At 34.1% G+C, this 17,194-nt stretch overlaps 1 protein-coding gene across 1 annotated transcript in view; it reads right to left on the bottom strand.

The window, feature by feature from the left end:
* Window positions 1-17,194, bottom strand: part of LOC136039370 (RNA-binding protein 5-like) — a 145,128-nt gene that overhangs the window by 116,281 nt on the left and 11,653 nt on the right. Inside the window, exons 5-9 of the mRNA XM_065723046.1 lie at window positions 14,202-14,275; window positions 10,100-10,246; window positions 9,292-9,406; window positions 6,069-6,299; window positions 2,391-2,452 (exon numbers count right to left, since the gene is read on the bottom strand). Of these exons, the coding sequence (XP_065579118.1) occupies window positions 2,391-2,452; window positions 6,069-6,299; window positions 9,292-9,406; window positions 10,100-10,246; window positions 14,202-14,275 (629 nt within the window). The remainder of the gene's footprint in view (window positions 1-2,390; window positions 2,453-6,068; window positions 6,300-9,291; window positions 9,407-10,099; window positions 10,247-14,201; window positions 14,276-17,194) is intronic.

Below are 17,194 nucleotides of genomic sequence, written 5' to 3'. Positions count from 1 at the left end.
AAATTATAATTTCAATTCTTGGAAAGTTTGTATAGTCAATGTCCGTATTTTTTTTTTTTTTTTTTACGCATATTACATCTTCAGACAATGTCACACAACCTAATGTGAACTTCTGACAACGTTAAAATTTTCAAGAAAACTGAGGTCCGGAACCCTGATTTACGGCCTCTAATACGATGCTAAAATTGCCAGTACCATCCAAATCTCATTTTCGACCAATGCAACCAGAAGCTAATTTTACCCATTCAAGACTTTAGAGCGAAATCTGAACCATTTTTTAAGATAAGCAACGTTATATAAGTTTTTGATGACGTTGACACCTAATTTTTTGCCTCCCTTTCTAGGAATTTTCAGCGTAGTTAAGGCCTCTTCCATGGCTTTAGTTTACTGACTCAAATATATCAGTAAATCGTTATTTGAAAAAGACACCACGTTTAGACGACGTTCTTATCATCTGAGGATAAAAGTGAGACGACCAGTACTTCCTGCAGCATTCCCCCCCCCCCCCATTTCAAGACACAAAAAGAACGATTTCCATGATTAGCCGCACCACTAGTAGACGCAGGGTTCGGCATCAAGCTCAAAATAGAACCCTTAAGTATTAACCAAGATTTGAAAGAGCATTTAAAGGTGGAAAACAAGAATGAAAATTAACTGAAACAGTGGGCAAAATTTGTAGTACTTAAAAACCAATAATTTTCCCGAAGCTTCAGCTGCGCTTCAGCTGCGCGTGGAATTCATCGACAACTGTTGAGAGTAACCTGCTGTAAACTGATTGATGTTTAGGATAATTTACGAAGATTTTGCATAGGGCAGCAAAACACGCTTTAACCTGAGCCCTTATGATGAGATGACTTTAGTGCAGCTCTATGCAACTTATGATTTATTTTTTTTACATAGTTACACAGATAGACTCTGCTCACTCCAATGCCTATCCTTGGCTCCTACTGTACGATAGTTACATTTGAGACAAAAAAAAACTCACTTAATTTAAGACCCAAAACCCCCAGGGTTGGACAAAATTATGGATAATTGTCTCTAGCTACTTCATTTAAAAAAAAAAAAAAAAAAAAAAAAAAAAAAAAAAAAAAAAAAAAAAAAAAAAAAAAACGATTGGATTACAAAAATCTTGCAGTTGAAATACCAAAACGATCTAAAAAGAACAATTTGCATCCCCACCCAAACTAGAAAACTGATAAAATGAAAAATTTTGGAGGGAGGAGAAATTTTGAAAAATTTGAGAAAAATGACGAATTTTGGAGAGAGAACTGGCACCAGCTCCACTCTCATACACAATTGCTAAGTCTGGCTTCTAGCTTTTGGAGGAACTATTATGTATAACCTAACAAAAAGGAAAGCAAAAAAAGAAATTTATGTGTTTCATTGTTATATTAATTGTCTAAGGAAACAATTTTCAGGTTTTGCTTATTGTTTTGAAATTCAGTTCATTAAAGCGAGGGAAACTCACTCCAAAAATGACATCAAATCAGATTGGCTTTCAAAAGAACTTTAGTCACCAAATTTATTTAGTAGTTTTGGGTTAAACACTCTATTCGTTATTTATATTAATAAAGAAATTAGAAAGATACCCCCCCCCCATCCCAAAAACAAAAGAAACTTGTTTCTTTTTTATAATAGGTTTCATGGCACGGAGCTGGTAAAAACTTAGGGTCTCGTATTCCACTACTCAACTACTTAGTTTTTATCCCAAGATTTGTATCAGTTGAGTTTCCTTTTAAAAGAACCAACGATTTCATGGATAGTCCCTCCCCTAGGAAGCTATTCCAAATGGAGGTAGAGCGTCTGCAAAGCAGTTTTTTAAGTCTCGTCTTTTAGGTACTCCGATCATATCCTTTTTCTGCGTGTTTGCCACATTACATATCTCTATTATGTTGATACATTGAAATCCTAAGATTGCAGACAAATAGCACACAAAACTTGCAAAGAGATTGAAATCATAGAAAGAAAGAAATAAAATCTAATAAAATAAATAAATAATAGAATTAAATAATATAAAAAGAAATAAATCCAAAAAAGCAAAGATATTGAGATAACAAACATTGAAATCCTTGGACTGCAGAAAAATAGCACACAAAACTTGAAAAGAGACCCCAATAAACCTCAAATGTCTCGTCAAACCTTCTTAAGGAGAGCATGAATTTGCGTTTAATTTTAACATCATACTGACTTTTATTAGTAGTGAGTTCAAAACCAAAAAAGGGTTTTTGTTACTTGTTTCTCATAAAATTTCTACAAATCATCAAATGATAATTTTATCAAATGCTTTAACTCTTTTAATTAACTTTTCGTTCAAAAGCCCGCCAAAATCCTGTTTTCATTATTTCTCTCAAGGCTTTCCACAAATTTTTTATTGAGAAAAACACACTTACATATGTGGATTGTGCTTCATGCTTTGCTTCATTTGAAATGGGTCGACAATACGAGACTTGAGCTAAAAAATAAATAGTATAATATAAAGATATAAAGAGTGGAAGGATTACGGGTTGCAGCGATAGCTAGAAGGGGCGTCGTTTGGGGGAGGGGGCAGTTGCCCCCCCAATAATTTGAAAACAAATATTATACAGCCCATGTCGCTAGACTATCCGGATATGAGCCCCTCTTGCCCCCCCCCCACATATAAATGCTTGAGATTCGCCTCTGGTAGCTAGCAACCTAGTAAGAGATGCTCACATCCCATAACATAAAGATATCAAAGAGTGGAAGGAAGAAACAGCAAGAGTCAATTAGATTATAATGAGCATTAATTATAATGAGCATTAATATTTTCATTTTCATGACGAGGTACAAAATTAAAATCAAACCAAGGAAACACTATTTCTTTATTCATTTTTATGGTGTTAATATCGGTTTGGGATAGAACGATTAATCAGAATTGGAAAATCGGAGATTTTTCAAGAATCAAATCGGCATTATAAACATATTCTCAATTCTAAAAACAATGGAAACATCAAGCTTATTTTTAACACAAAAGAAACCGTTTCTGTCAAATATTCAGGAATTTATTCCATTTATTACAAAAAATATCCTTAACTTGGACTTTATACAAGTCTCTGTATGAAGATATGTTAAATTACATACAATATTAATAGGTAATTGTTTCTTCTTTATAAATGAGGGTCAACACTCTTAAAATTATCATAATATTTTGCATTTTTGGACTTGCGTGATACAAAGAACTCAGAGTCGTCTAAGTCGTTAAAACACAATGCAATTCAGAACATTTCCATTAGAATTTAGCATTTATTTATTATTTGAACTATACATTATTTTTTATAAGAAAATACTGGAACATTCAAAATTTTAAATGGTAAGAAAAATAAAATTAAAAGCTGAACTTTATCAGCTTAAGTCCTTTTTTGTAAGTGTTAATATAAAGGACAGAACAAGTTCGTCAGAACCCAAGAAAATAGACGAAACAAAACAGAAAATATATCGAAGATTGGAAGAATCAATACATCTTGATAGAGTTGGGATCAAACAAGCCACTACCATGGGTACCTATTTTATTATCATCTTAAAAAATCCCATCAAAAACACTTTTCAACCCATTTTATTTTATTTAATTTGTTTTGGGAAGGGGGGCAAACCTCCAATTTATTTGCGTAAGTTAGGAATGTAGATCACAAATGTAAGCTTCCATGCCCACCTAATTTCTACTTTAAAATTTATGTTTAAACAATAGACGATTTACATAATTTAGGGCTCTTGGCCCTCAGATGGGTTACACAATTTCCAAAGGAACTGAACCTTTTGACAATATTGAGCAAATTGGCTACCTAAACATTTTGCCAACATACCATGGGGAATTACGAGGAAAAAAACATGACAAGGGCAGTTTCCCTTTTATCGCTTACGATCCTCAGAAAGGACATTAGAACTTCTAATTTATAATTGATTGGGCCCTCTGCATACCTTTCATGTTTTGAGAAAGTCAAGGAATGAAAATTGAAGTTTTACATTCCTCCCCCCCCCCTCTTTTTTCTTAAAGAATGCAATGACTGGGCTCTGGAGAAGCTATTCACTGCGCCGCGAATTAAGGCAAGTGGAGACTTGGCCGGAGCTAATTTTAAGAATCAGTCAAATCTAAATCTGGTTCAAGGCACTTAGCCAGCATTTAGAACTGGACCCAACCAAAACAAGCACATTGAGTTAGATTTGGCAGAGACTGGCCATTAAAATTATTGTTCGGAAAATTTTGATTAGCTCACACCTTTGAAATTACGGTACAAAAAAACAACGTTCGCTGGTTTTAAAATTCTAGTTAACCATACGATATAATAATAGCGTCAGCCAGATTCCAGAACGCTCAAAGTTAGGTGTAAATAGAGTTTCATTATGAATTTCCTTTTACATATTTCAGATTCTACTGATTTTCATTAACCATTCTTCGTTTTTTATTTTTTTTTTATTGTTGACTAAGCTACTAACTACAAAGAAACAAAGAGTTAACTTGTTATTTGCATTTTCTGCCACGCACTAAATGAATAATGTGATTGGAAAGAGAAGAATGTGATGATCAACGTCATAAAAATAAGCAGAAAATCAGAAATATCATATCAGAACTAAAAATCAGATAAAAAATAAAAATCAGAACTAAAGCACACTTTTTAACACGAATTTATAAGACAGTCATAGGTCTTTTAACTAACTTCAACGTTCTAAAAGTAGATAGACGAATTGAAAAAAGAGTAATAATAGAAAGTAAAAATATAGATATCTTTAACCATTACTGTAGTTTCCAACCTTTGGAGCGCCCCCCCCCCCCCAGGGGGCGCGAGACTGATGCAAGGGGGCGTGCAGCTGTTTCCAAAATATCATTTTCGAATACAAACCAAAAAAGTCGAATAGGTGTAAAAAAAAGAATCAGCAATATACGTAATCCACACGTTTTGGCTACGAGTAAAAGGATGATTTTACCTACTTTGACAAGCAAAACTTTAGAAATTTTATTGCCATTTGTAACACCTTACCTAAGTGAAACTGGTTTTCTACAGTAGCTATCTTAAAAACAAAGTATCGATATCGCTTAATAATTGAAAAGGAACTGAGAACCGTGATTTCTTCAATGATACCATGGTTTGAGAAAATTTGTGCTGAAAAACAAGCTCAATCGTCGCATTAAATTTTTATGTTGCAGTAGTATTAATTACATATTCTTTTTTGTTTTACTATTACATTTCTTACAATAAATATATTATATTCTTACATAATATTGTTTTTTAAAGGAGGGCGCACCAATTTTTTTTTTTTTTGAAGGGGATGCCAGTACGAAAAGGTTTGAAAGCACTGCATTAGCTGGATTATAAAATACTAATTTCCACAAGGAAACGAGCACAAATTTCTAAAGCCTTGTTTTGATGATTATATAGAAATCATTCAAGTTGATTAAAAAAAAAAGTTGTTTTCAGGTGCGTAAGGACATTCTAACATGGATTTCTAGAAGCAAAGTCAACTTTGCTTCTGAAAACTATTGACAGCTCAATAAATAACAGGTATGCAAAATAGTCCAAACCAGCCAGAGGCAGAACTCAACAAAATTCTAAAAACCGCCCACACTTTAGTAGCACAACTTGTGTTTTGACAGCTTTTCTTTGAGCAAAAAGTATTTTTATATGCAAAAATGGTGTTTTTAGACAAAATCTGCCAACAAATTTGAAAACTGTCAAGTAAGATACTGCTTTGCTACGGCACTTTTGGACGTTTGCGTTGTATTGTGGAGACAATTACTTGGCTGCAAAAAAAAAGAAAAAAATTAGAACTCAAAAGCCATATTGTTATTCCCTTTTCGAGATAAGAGTCCGTATTTTTATTGAATGGTATTATTTAAAAAAAACTGAAAGAAGTCTAAATTAAACACATCGGAGCTAATCAATTAAGTATCAAGATGGCTGAAATTACGTGAATCACATGTTCTTTGGGTTAGTTGTTCGATTTTAATTGAACTGGCTTCCGTTTTCTCTTAAGAAGCAGGAGGGAATTTCTAACTGAACTTTCTGTAGTCTCATTTAGAATTGGCTACGATCTCATAACACGAGAAAAAAACCAACCTTGTTTTTCTTCGAACTGCAATGGATTACTGGTTAACGCTTGATACAATTTCATTGCATCCATTACATTGTTCATCTCCAAGTAGCAGATCCCTCTATGAGCCTTAGTTACTGGATCTTTACCAATTCTTGCACTCTTAATGGAAAGACTAGCAATTTCTGGAATTCCAGCCAGTTTGGCTACAACAGCTTCCTCCGTAACAAGAGTGTCTAAAGATCGCAGCATTACCGCTAAAAATAAAAAAAAATATTCAACGCTTCTAAATTTAATAAATAGTAAACTAGCGTAGATACACTAAGAAAATCGAACCCATGAAAAAAAGATTTAGAAGATAATATACGGTTTATCAATGACAATAAAGTAGAAAACTACTTCAAGCATCCACTATTAGTTATACAGAAATCGTAAAACCTCTGGGCTTATTCGTCTAACAACAAATTAAACATAATAAAACGACAAACATAGTCTCCCCTATGAGGATCCATGGCCAGCAAGGAACAGAGAAAAAAAGAAAAAAAATGTGAGAGGCAAAGCTGGCATAAGCCTTTTCCAGAATTATATAAAAATGATGTCATTTCACTTGTTGACAGATAGTCTCTTATTCATTCAGCGATTCTTGGGTGAATAGCATGAATAGACTATTCCATCAATTTCAATGCCAATCTGTACTTTAAACTGAAACTAACAAAGAAGCTGAAAATGAGGAAATTCTTTTACAATGTAACATGCAGAATGGCAAATTCAGCCAAAGTGAATGCTTGGAATAAACGAATTTCTGTAAAGAGAGTGACCTTAGAAAAAGTCTCAAGACAATTAATGTTTGGCTTCTTCGCAAAAACAGCTGCCAAATTAATAGGCGAGCGGAATAGGCAAATCTAGTTATATTGCTAACAGGACCGTATCCAGATTTTTTTTTGGGGGGGAGGGAGGGGCAAAAACTTTAAAAAACGCATTAAAAATTTGTTTATATTCATTTTTTATGCTTTTACGAGTCAAACAAACATTTCTTTCACTTAGTATACGGCCGTGATTGCAAACTATATTCCTCAGACGTGTTTATGTTTCAAATGAATGCTTCGTTTAGCTGTTTTACTTAGATAGTTAATTCTTAGAGAAGAATGCTACTCCATCTTAAGAGTTCAAACCTTGATTGGATTCTACCACAAATTTTCGGGCCAATCAGAAAAATGAGAAGCAGTTAATTCACCACCAATATAAAATATCTTTAGGTAAAATGTCTCTAGTTTGTACCAGGTAATTTCGTCTATAGTTTTCCTTTAACTGACAAATTTCTCTCGAATTACAAATTTTTGACTAGAGCCAGAAAACTGATTAAACAACTTTTAGGAACTGAAGTCAGGAAACAGCTAAACGCTGTTATAGAATATATTCATTCTATAAAATTATAGAAAACCAAGTTCTCTACATTTTTTTTTTAGAAATAAGACTGGTAGGTGCAATTTTGGGTTCAAGAAATTTTCCCGTGTCTCTTGAAGAGAATTTTTCTAGAGTAACTTTTATCCAAGGAAACCCAAGAAGATTCCGAGATTTTTAATAATGAGATGAGAAAAATATAAAAATAAATGTTAAGTCACTTTCGACTGGTGCTAACAATGATTTGGCCGTTCAGGCCAAATCAGTAATGAAAAAAAAAAAACCCACTAAGAATGACGACTAAAAACCAAGAAAACGTATGATTACTTTACTTTACAACCAGTGGCGTAATTTTGTCAAAATCCTGGGGAGGGGGTCAAAGGTGGAGCCAATTTTCCCAAATTAAGTGAAAATGACAGTGAAAAATGAGTCATATAGTACCATAAAGGCAAAGATATATAAAAGAAAACTAACCTGTTCCTTTAGATGCTTGAACTATGCAGACTTATCTTAGTGTTAATAGGATCTTTTACAGAAATTTAATTTCAGCTGGGGGGTGGGGGCAAACTAAGGTGTGGGGGAGAGCTGGGGTCTCGTGGGAGGAGGGGGGGGGGGGCAAACTGGAGTTTGAAAGGGGCAGTTGCTCCCTACCTTATAGCAAATTACGCCCCTGTTTACTACCTCAACCATTTATAGACGAGCCACACACGAAAAAGCAACTCAAATCCTTTTGGCCAGAAGTCAAAAATAAAAATAAGAACATACGTAAAAACAATTGCTTGCCATATAGATATTCCAATGTAAGCACACACTAAGGAATATCAATGTTAAAACTAACTAAGCCCCAAGTTGCAGCTGTGTTACTGACGAAATACTACAGCCATTCAGAAAAGTGTTCCAATTCCTAAAAATGTCGTTTTGAGTTTGAATGATTATTCAAAACAATATATACCGTTCGAAAACGATAGTTAACATTATTCGAAAAAAAAGCAGGCCTTATTTAAAGCCGACTTATTCAAAACAATATGTGCCGTTCGAAAACGATAGTCAAGGTTATTCGAAAAGAAAACAAAAACAAAAAAAGAAAAAAGCAGGCCTTATTTAAAGCCGACTTATTCAAAACAATATGTACCGTTCGAAAACGATAGTTAACATTATTCGAAAAAAAGCAGGCCTTATTTAAAGCCGACTTATTCAAAACAATATGTGCCGTTCGAAAACGATAGTCAAGGTTATTCGAAAAGAAAAGAAAAACAAAAAAAGAAAAAAGCAGGCCTTATTTAAAGCCGACTTATTCAAAACAATATGTACCGTTCGAAAACGATAGTCAACGTTATTCGAAAAAAACAAAACAAAAACAAAAAAAAGCAGGCTTTATTTAAAGCTGACTTATTCAAAACAATATGTACCGTTTGAAAACGATAGTCAGCATTATTCGAAAAAAAAGAAAAAAAAGCAGGCCTTGTTTAAAGCTGACTTATTCAAAACAATATGTACCGTTTGAAAACGATAGTCAGCATTATTCGAAAAAAAAGAAAAAAAAGCAGGCCTTGTTTAAAGCTGACTTATTCAAAACAATATGTACCGTTTGAAAACGATAGTCAGCATTATTCGAAAAAAAAGCAGGCCTTGTTTAAAGCTGACTTATTCAAGACAATATGTACCGTTCGAAAACGATAGTCAACATTATTCGAAAAAAAAGAAAAAAAAGCAGGCCTTGTTTAAAGCTGACTTATTCAAGACAATATGTACCGTTCGAAAACGATAGTCAACATTATTCGAAAAAAAGAAAGAAAAAAAAGCAGGCCTTATTTAAAGCCGACTTTGTGTATAGGACCTAGAACTTACTATTTGTAGGATGGTTCGAAAGTTCTTTCAAAACATCTAGGGACACTTCCGCAACTTCACGTCTTTCCCCACACCGGTAGCACACTTCTCTACGTCTGAAGCTTGTTGAAAAACACTGTAAAACAAAAACAAAGAATAAAAAAATAGACGAAATAAGTCAAATTAATCAGAAATGAAACAGCAAACTATGTAAACCAGAAAAGGGAAATCTTTTACTTTAAAAGTTGATTGTCTTGCCGTGGGCCAACTTTCTAAGAAAGACACAAAGGAAATTATCCGAATTCTCCAGCAATGAGAGAACTATAAAAGCTGCGAAGTCAGAAATAATCTCATTTTTCTGCCACGGATATTTGTAGCTGGTTTTGGTCAATTCAATTAATTGGTTGGAAAAACGTCCAGGATCTAGTAATGTTTCGTCATGTACTTGAAAGTAGAGATTGAGCAGCAGGGGTCGTAGCCAAGATTTGATTCAGGGCGAGAGGAGACGGGGGGTGGGGTAAATTTGCTCACTAATGGAAAGGGAGTTTGAACATGAAACTTACCTTTTAGAATCATTTTATAACCAAAGGCTTTATATCCATTGATATATAGAATATTCCGTAATTTTTTTAGGGAGGAGGAGATGGGTTTTAAGCTCTTATTGGGTCGCATAGCTACACCATGAAAGGCCAAGGTAGGAGCTTTAACCCTGCCTTATACTTTGCCTCTTCCTCTTGTACTTTATATCTCTTATAATTTCAAACTGCCCAAAATATATTTATTTTTTTTACTTCTGAGGGACGCAACTGCTAAATAGTGCTTATCTTACCTTAGAACATGTCCAATCATTTTTGTCTCTAAAACCGTCGTTTTTATTCCCATCCGCGTGAATGGGCATAAATCCATGTGGGCCTCCATCTCTAGCAACACTGTATTGCAAATATGCTTTGACATTGTCATCTAGCCATGCTATACCCTACGAATATAAAATATATTATTTAATTTATTGTTTTGATAAGATTTTCACCTGAAAGGGGACAAAACCCCATCCACGGGGATGTCGAAAATTCAAATTTTTCGCCAATTGATGATCGACTTTGGTGCTGATTCATATCTTGTATGAAGAACCATTGTACCAAACTCAAGTCACATTTAGCCTAGATACAGGCAACGTTACTAGAATTCTATAGGAAAACAAGAAGAACATAAAATAAAGTAACCCTGTCAAAAACAGAACCGAAACTGATATCGCCTAATTAGTTTTACTCAAAAGAAAAAAAAAACAGCAACAAAAATATCACACCATATTTTACTAAACATATGGTTGACTATTACGGCCGAGTTTGGACGGATAGCATAAGCAATGCTCATGATTAGAGGCGTATTATTGGTATCAATGATGCTTGCCCTACAAAGCGAACATACATAATCTCAAGACAACGTGACTTTTTCACATGACAATATGAAATAAACTAGTGTTTTCTTGATTTTCCTAACAACCAACAATATTTCCCCTTCTCACTGGTAATGGCTAAATGGCTACTGTACATATTGCTGAAATATTTGGGGATATTTCGGTATTTCACTATATTGTAAAACTAGAATTGCTGAAATTCCATTATATCTTGGAATTTTGCTTGTTCACCTGTCATGCAAAAGTCGAATGGTTTTCGTGATTTACCACACTTGCATCCTCAGTTTATATACTAGAGAAAAACACAATGTTTTTTGCTGTATGTGGAAAGACAAGGTGAAAACATCAACCACCGGTAGTCGTCAAAAAAAAAAAATAAAAAAAAAAATAAATTAAGGGATTTACTAAATGGCTGGATGATATTTGCGGTAAAATTTAGAAGCTAAAATTTATCCGTCCGTAAACAATTTAGAATCTTGCATTTTTAATTTTTACCCAATGGGAACTGATCCCACCAAAATTTATTAAAACTTCATGACTTGCTTTATTCCACATCTATTTTAGTGCCAACTTCGTGGTGTACTAGTATTAAAGCAATAGCCTCCTCCCCACAAACTCTCTAGCATTAATGCAGCAAAAACGCCATAGCTATCAATAATTAATCACAAGAAATTGTGAAATCGTTCCCAAATGCCCACAGTCATTAATTCATGATAGATTCAGCGTCAAAATCGTTCAGAAATTCAACTATTTATGGTGATGAAACTACAATCTGACGCCCTAGATTTTCAAAAATCGTTCAGCCGAAACGTTATGGGACGTTGTGCATTTGGCCATATGATATGAGGTTTAAAAATCCATTGGCAATTAAGAATTTTACGAGCATAGATTATGAATTTTATGAAAATTAATTCGAGTCTGGCATCAAGACCTATGAGCAATTGTTACTCATAATTGCAACTAATGTAAACTAGTCTATTATTCTTGACTCATTCTAAACAAATTTCTTACTTCTTCAGTGAGCAATTGCTTATCTATGCTTATGTTTTCAGTCTGAACCAAGCCCAAGTACACGGTCACTAATTTAACAAGCCAAAAAGAAAAGAAAAGCAAAATTAAACTAAAATTTTTAATTTACACATTATAGTATGCATAGTCAAATACTTATTGAATAAACAAACTAAATAATAATAATAATTGGATTTGAACGGTCAAAAATAATCATAATTGATTTTGAACCAACCTACTTTTTTCTTACAAAGTCCAAAAGAAAGTGTAAGCAAAATTTTACTGATCTTCAAACTATACCCATTATAATGCATATACGTAACTACTGACAAAACATACAACTTATACAAAATAATAAAATAATGAGAATTAAATATTCATAGCAATCTCACAACTTTCACAGATTATTATAATATTTAGAACTACTTCCATATGGAACAAAATTGAGCTGCACTTCTCTAAGCGTACCCTTCTGGATTGTTATTTATTCTTTCGCTTTTAATAAATGCCGTTTTACATTCTAAAAATCTTTTCTCTTCTTTATAGGATTTCCATTTTTTTTTTCTCTTTTTTTTCGATCCCAGCTATTGATACGGATCAGTAAAAAAAAAAAAGAAAAAAAAAGTTTCATTTACTTAAAATGGTAATTTTTTACAAACATTTTTGCAAGTTTAGAGTAAAATTATTAGTATTTTTCTTTGTTTTTTTATTTGTAAATTTTCATTACTAAAATTATTAATATCAAAATGCCTTTTAGTTTTCCACTGTTGCAAGTCCTAATTATTATGGTCTTTACTTTTATGGCATATTTCAGTACTTAAAATAAACTTGCAGTCATTTGCTTATTTTACGCTTCTAAACCTAGAGCTTTCTTTTCTTTTTGTTGGCAACTACCATTCAAAAAGTGCCTCAATCATAAGACTTGAAATAGAAAAGAATTTTACTGTTCGTTTTATAAAGACTCTCGACTTGATATAAAGTTTTCATGAATAATGAGTGTACGTAACTGTACGAGTACTTAACACCTAGCCAATCATTAATTTCAAAACATCTGATATTATACAACGTTACTATATTAGGCTTGTCGTCCGACAGGCTCTTAGGCTAAATCCTAAACATGAAAGGCATACCTACGAAACTAGGTCATAAACAGAGGTAAATAAAAATAAATAGATCTATTGTAACATTACAAGCTAACTAAATAGAACTGCGATAAAAACCTATCACATTATAAATAGAAAGTGTTAAAATTTAGAAATACGTTATATATGTTAAAAAAGAAAAGAAAAAAAAGCCAATGGGAAAGAGGCCATGCCAAAATTTCAAGATATTCAGCCACTTTACAGGGCTTTTGAACTCCAAACGGAATTCCAAATGTCTACAATAATGAATTCAAGTATTACTTATTCTTTTTTTGTCAAGTAGAAATCAATTTGTTCAGAATTTTAAGCTATAGAAATAGCAATAAAAAAACTAAAAAGCGAAACAAGAAAATACAAATATCAACTCAGTCATCTTTATTATGACAAAATGGTAGCTTCCCACACTACTTAGCCCAAGGAAATTAAATCGTTAAGAGTTTAGAAATATCAAGTCAATTTCAAGAGAGTAATTATTTAACTTTATCTCCTATACCTTTAAAAATGACGATTTTCAATCACTGTTTAAGTCCTCATAAAATATTAAGACAATGATTTGCTATCTTATATTATTCAATTCGCTATGGTAACCTCATTATCTGGATCTAGACACCATAAAAATTCCCACGACCTTTTAAATTTACCAACAAGGGGAGTCAAAGATATTAAGTTTGGATAGGGAAGAGGGCGGTGAAGATATTACGCAAGAGTTTGCTTCAAAATTTTGCTAAAAAAAAGAAAGCTACAATGTGATGAAACTGATATTTTTGTCTCATTCGGGGGAATTTTTCCAACAGTTTTATGAGAGAGTAGGATAATATTAACCTGGGAGAGGAGAATCCCTCCTAGAGGCGCCAACTGGGGGACTATGGGGAGGGGGCATGTGCCTTTCTTGAGTTTAAAAATGGTACTTTCATGATTTCACGATTCAAATGATTTTGGGAGATATTTTCATTGAATTTTTTTTTTGGGGGGGGGGGTATTGAAAAATTGGAAAAAGACAAATTTACCCCTTCCTTGATTTCGAAAAATATATCCCCCCATCAGATTCCCATTTGACACAACAGAGGGGGATGAGTATTTCCTCTGTGTATGACAGATGCAGTTATTAGCATACCAACACAGGTAACAGTAATTTCAATTGACAGTTTAAACCCTCTTCCTCTGTTGGGCAAGAATGTCATGGTAATTGTTAATGTTTGGAACCAGCCTGAGGATGATACTAAATACAGCAAATAGTCACCATAACGCATTGATCAAATAAGACTATGAAACTGCAAGGAGAAGAAAAGAAGAAAAGAAATGTTGTCACTTGATATCCAAAAGCATAGAGTAGGGTTTAACTGGTAGAACGTCATAGAATTGGCTACCTGAGTCATTTCCATCCAGCGTTGAGCTTCTTGTACAGTTGCAAACTCTGCAAAGGCGAAACCACGAGGGGCTCCTAGCGCCGAAAAGGGAACAAACACAATATGTGAGAACTCAATTATTACAACGTGTATATATCACTTCGAATGCCTTAATTCCCAGATAATTTTCAATTAAAACCTGACGCTGTAACATAGCCTATCGCAGATCTACAAGGTATCTCGCTTTTGCATTTTCTTGTTAATTACGTACGAAAACTTACGAAAAAAATACACCCGAAATAGAAACGAAAGTATAAAAGTGTGGGTGTGATTTGATTTGAATGTCATCTGAGGTGGGGACAAGGCTACGAAAGTATTTCGTGAAAATGAAATGTCTTTTGAAATCGTGAATTCTTTACCTTGGAGTGGGCAAAAATTTTAGCCCACACTCCAGTTTGCACCGTTGGGCAATCCTTGCATCACTCAAATACTTATTAAAAAGGCGAATTACACATTCTAGCTCTTTAATTCAACAAAAATTGGAAGAGTAGCAACAAAAGTATGTAGTTTGGAGGCCATCGGTTTGTGTTTATTTTCTGACAATTTTATTGATATAATTCAAGCTTTGCATATTTTTTTTAAATCCACAATGCCAAAACGAGGATTTGTACATGTATTATTTAGGCAAATTTTAACAAAAGTAAGTCGATAAGCAAATCCACCAAACCATCCCGGAAACTAGCCGACCGCTAATGCTTTGAACATAATCAAGATAATCATCAGACAACTCTGGAAGCTAACCATGCTCACCTCAGAGCAAAACATACAAACAAAAATCCCGAATTTGAACTAAAATCATATTAATGAACAACTAGTTTTTTATCTTCCAAGATGTAAAAAATTCCGCGAGACGTTCTAAACCTGCACGTTGGCGTAGTTAGTACAATGTATTTTTTTATGGTCTTGCATTTTGCATAGAAGATTTTTCTGTGTTATATTGAGGAAGGCATGACACATGTCTTCAATGGCGAAAAAATACCACGTCCATTGCACTTCAATTTCTCAAAAGCTATATAATTTACTCTGTTCAACCTCTTACCTTGTTTTTATCCTAATATGTCTTCAGGAATTGCTTCTAGTTTTTATTCATAAACATCCCAGTGTTTTAGCATTAAATAACATTATAACATAAATAATTAAATAGGGCCAGTGGGTCGGCTATATGTCAAGTTGCTAATCAGTATTTGAATGGCAAAAAAATACAAATAGAATCTCAAAATACCTTTCAAAAAATTGCAAACTTTGGGATTTATGGTCATAAATATTGACATCAAACCTACGGGTGTTATTTCCCAGGTGGTACTACATTAAAGCCCATCACTGCAGCTTAGCACTGTTCCTTATAACTTAATATATTTCAATAAATTTTTCGCAACAAACAAGTTAAAAATTTAAGATTATTTCTAAGCTAGTTGCATTACTTTTACTAGATTCCACGGCGCCATCATCGACGATTATGCCACTAGTCTTTGCAACTTTTTTTTTAATATTTATTGTACCTAGTCTTAAAGCAACAAAGAGTATATTTTTAAATATCTTTGCTGGCCTTCTATTTCCAGCAGCTATCATACACCGAAGAAAATCCTCCTTTAAGAAGCCTCGGGGTGAGGAACAGCACTAAAGCAAATGTACCTTAAGGTCTTAGCTCCAGCCAGTGATGAGCTCTGATGAAGGACCTGACAATAAAGGAGTCTTGTAAAGTAGACACAGACCTAACGTCAAGAACCTAATGCAAGGGGTTTAGGGAGATCGGTAACATGTCAACCAAATGCTGTTGTTCTGATAATTTAATTTTAGATTCGCTGGAGAGGAGTTACTTAAGCCTTTGGGGCATCAACAAAAAGAGGACAGTGAAATAAAAACTCTTCGCTGCACAAAGCCACTGGATGACAACACAGTTTAGCAAAGCTGTCAGTTACTTGGTTTTCTTAAGCGCGATGAACGACAGGATGGTTTGATCCAAGTTCCTAGAATCTCGAAGTGAGGCTTTATCCACTCTACTGTCACTACACAATTTGAAAAGCATATTAATACAAGCGTATAAAAAGATGGGCAGAAGTATTGAATCCGGGATGCTGCAAGACGTGGATAGTGGAAGGATGGATTGACTGATGAGATGGTTTTTGCATTAGAGAATAATTCTTACCCTTTATGGAACCAAGATAATCCCAGTTCATTAAGGTATTCATTCAGGTGATGAGAATAATCCGATTCAACCGGGTGAATGAGATTTGATGATAAATTCACACCTAGAAAATGAAGCGTATCGACTCTCATAATTGACTCCGTTTTAAATATGAGCCCATGATGATGTTTCACAGTTCTTGCTTTGGAAATCAGTATTACGTTACATCTGCTTGTATCGAAAGCTACGTTCCAATCCCTAATCTTGAGCAGGTCAGCCTGAACTTATAAATGGTACTAATTTGGGTCACCTTGGTTAGAGATTGTAATTTGAGTAATTGAATCATTAGCATTATACAGTATGTTTGGTCTGTCTATTGTTTCCATTCGCCTTTTAAAGCGAAATTTGCAGCGCCAGCATTACTAATAATGGAAACTAAAAACAATATCGACCCCTTCCCCTATCCGCAAAACTCAGTCGTAAGGACCCGCCTCGAAAGATTGAGAAATAGCGGCTTAGAAATACACTGTCTAGTTTTTTTTTTCCCCGTCGCCCCCTAATATGTCGAAGATCTACGGTGTTCGGGACGCTTCGGAAGCATTATGTTATAGCAGCGGCGTTGGTATTCTTTAATTATACCCTTTATCGTTGTGCAGGAGAAATTCTCAACTAGCTTCTTGCTGGAGCTGAGGCAAAGAGATTAGCAACGCGGGAATACTGGTCACCTTCGCAGGAATACTGAACACCTCCGCAAGGAAATCAGAGCAAAACACATTTACCAGACAGAATGATTCAAGACATTTGCTACCAGGACAGATTTCCAGAAGAG

The sequence above is a fragment of the Artemia franciscana genome, chromosome 19 (genome assembly GCF_032884065.1).
Source record: "Artemia franciscana chromosome 19, ASM3288406v1, whole genome shotgun sequence".
In the NCBI taxonomy this organism is placed as follows: domain Eukaryota; kingdom Metazoa; phylum Arthropoda; class Branchiopoda; order Anostraca; family Artemiidae; genus Artemia; species Artemia franciscana.
The sequence above is the reverse complement of the archived record's forward strand: the minus strand, read 5'-3'. Positions and strand labels throughout refer to the sequence as shown.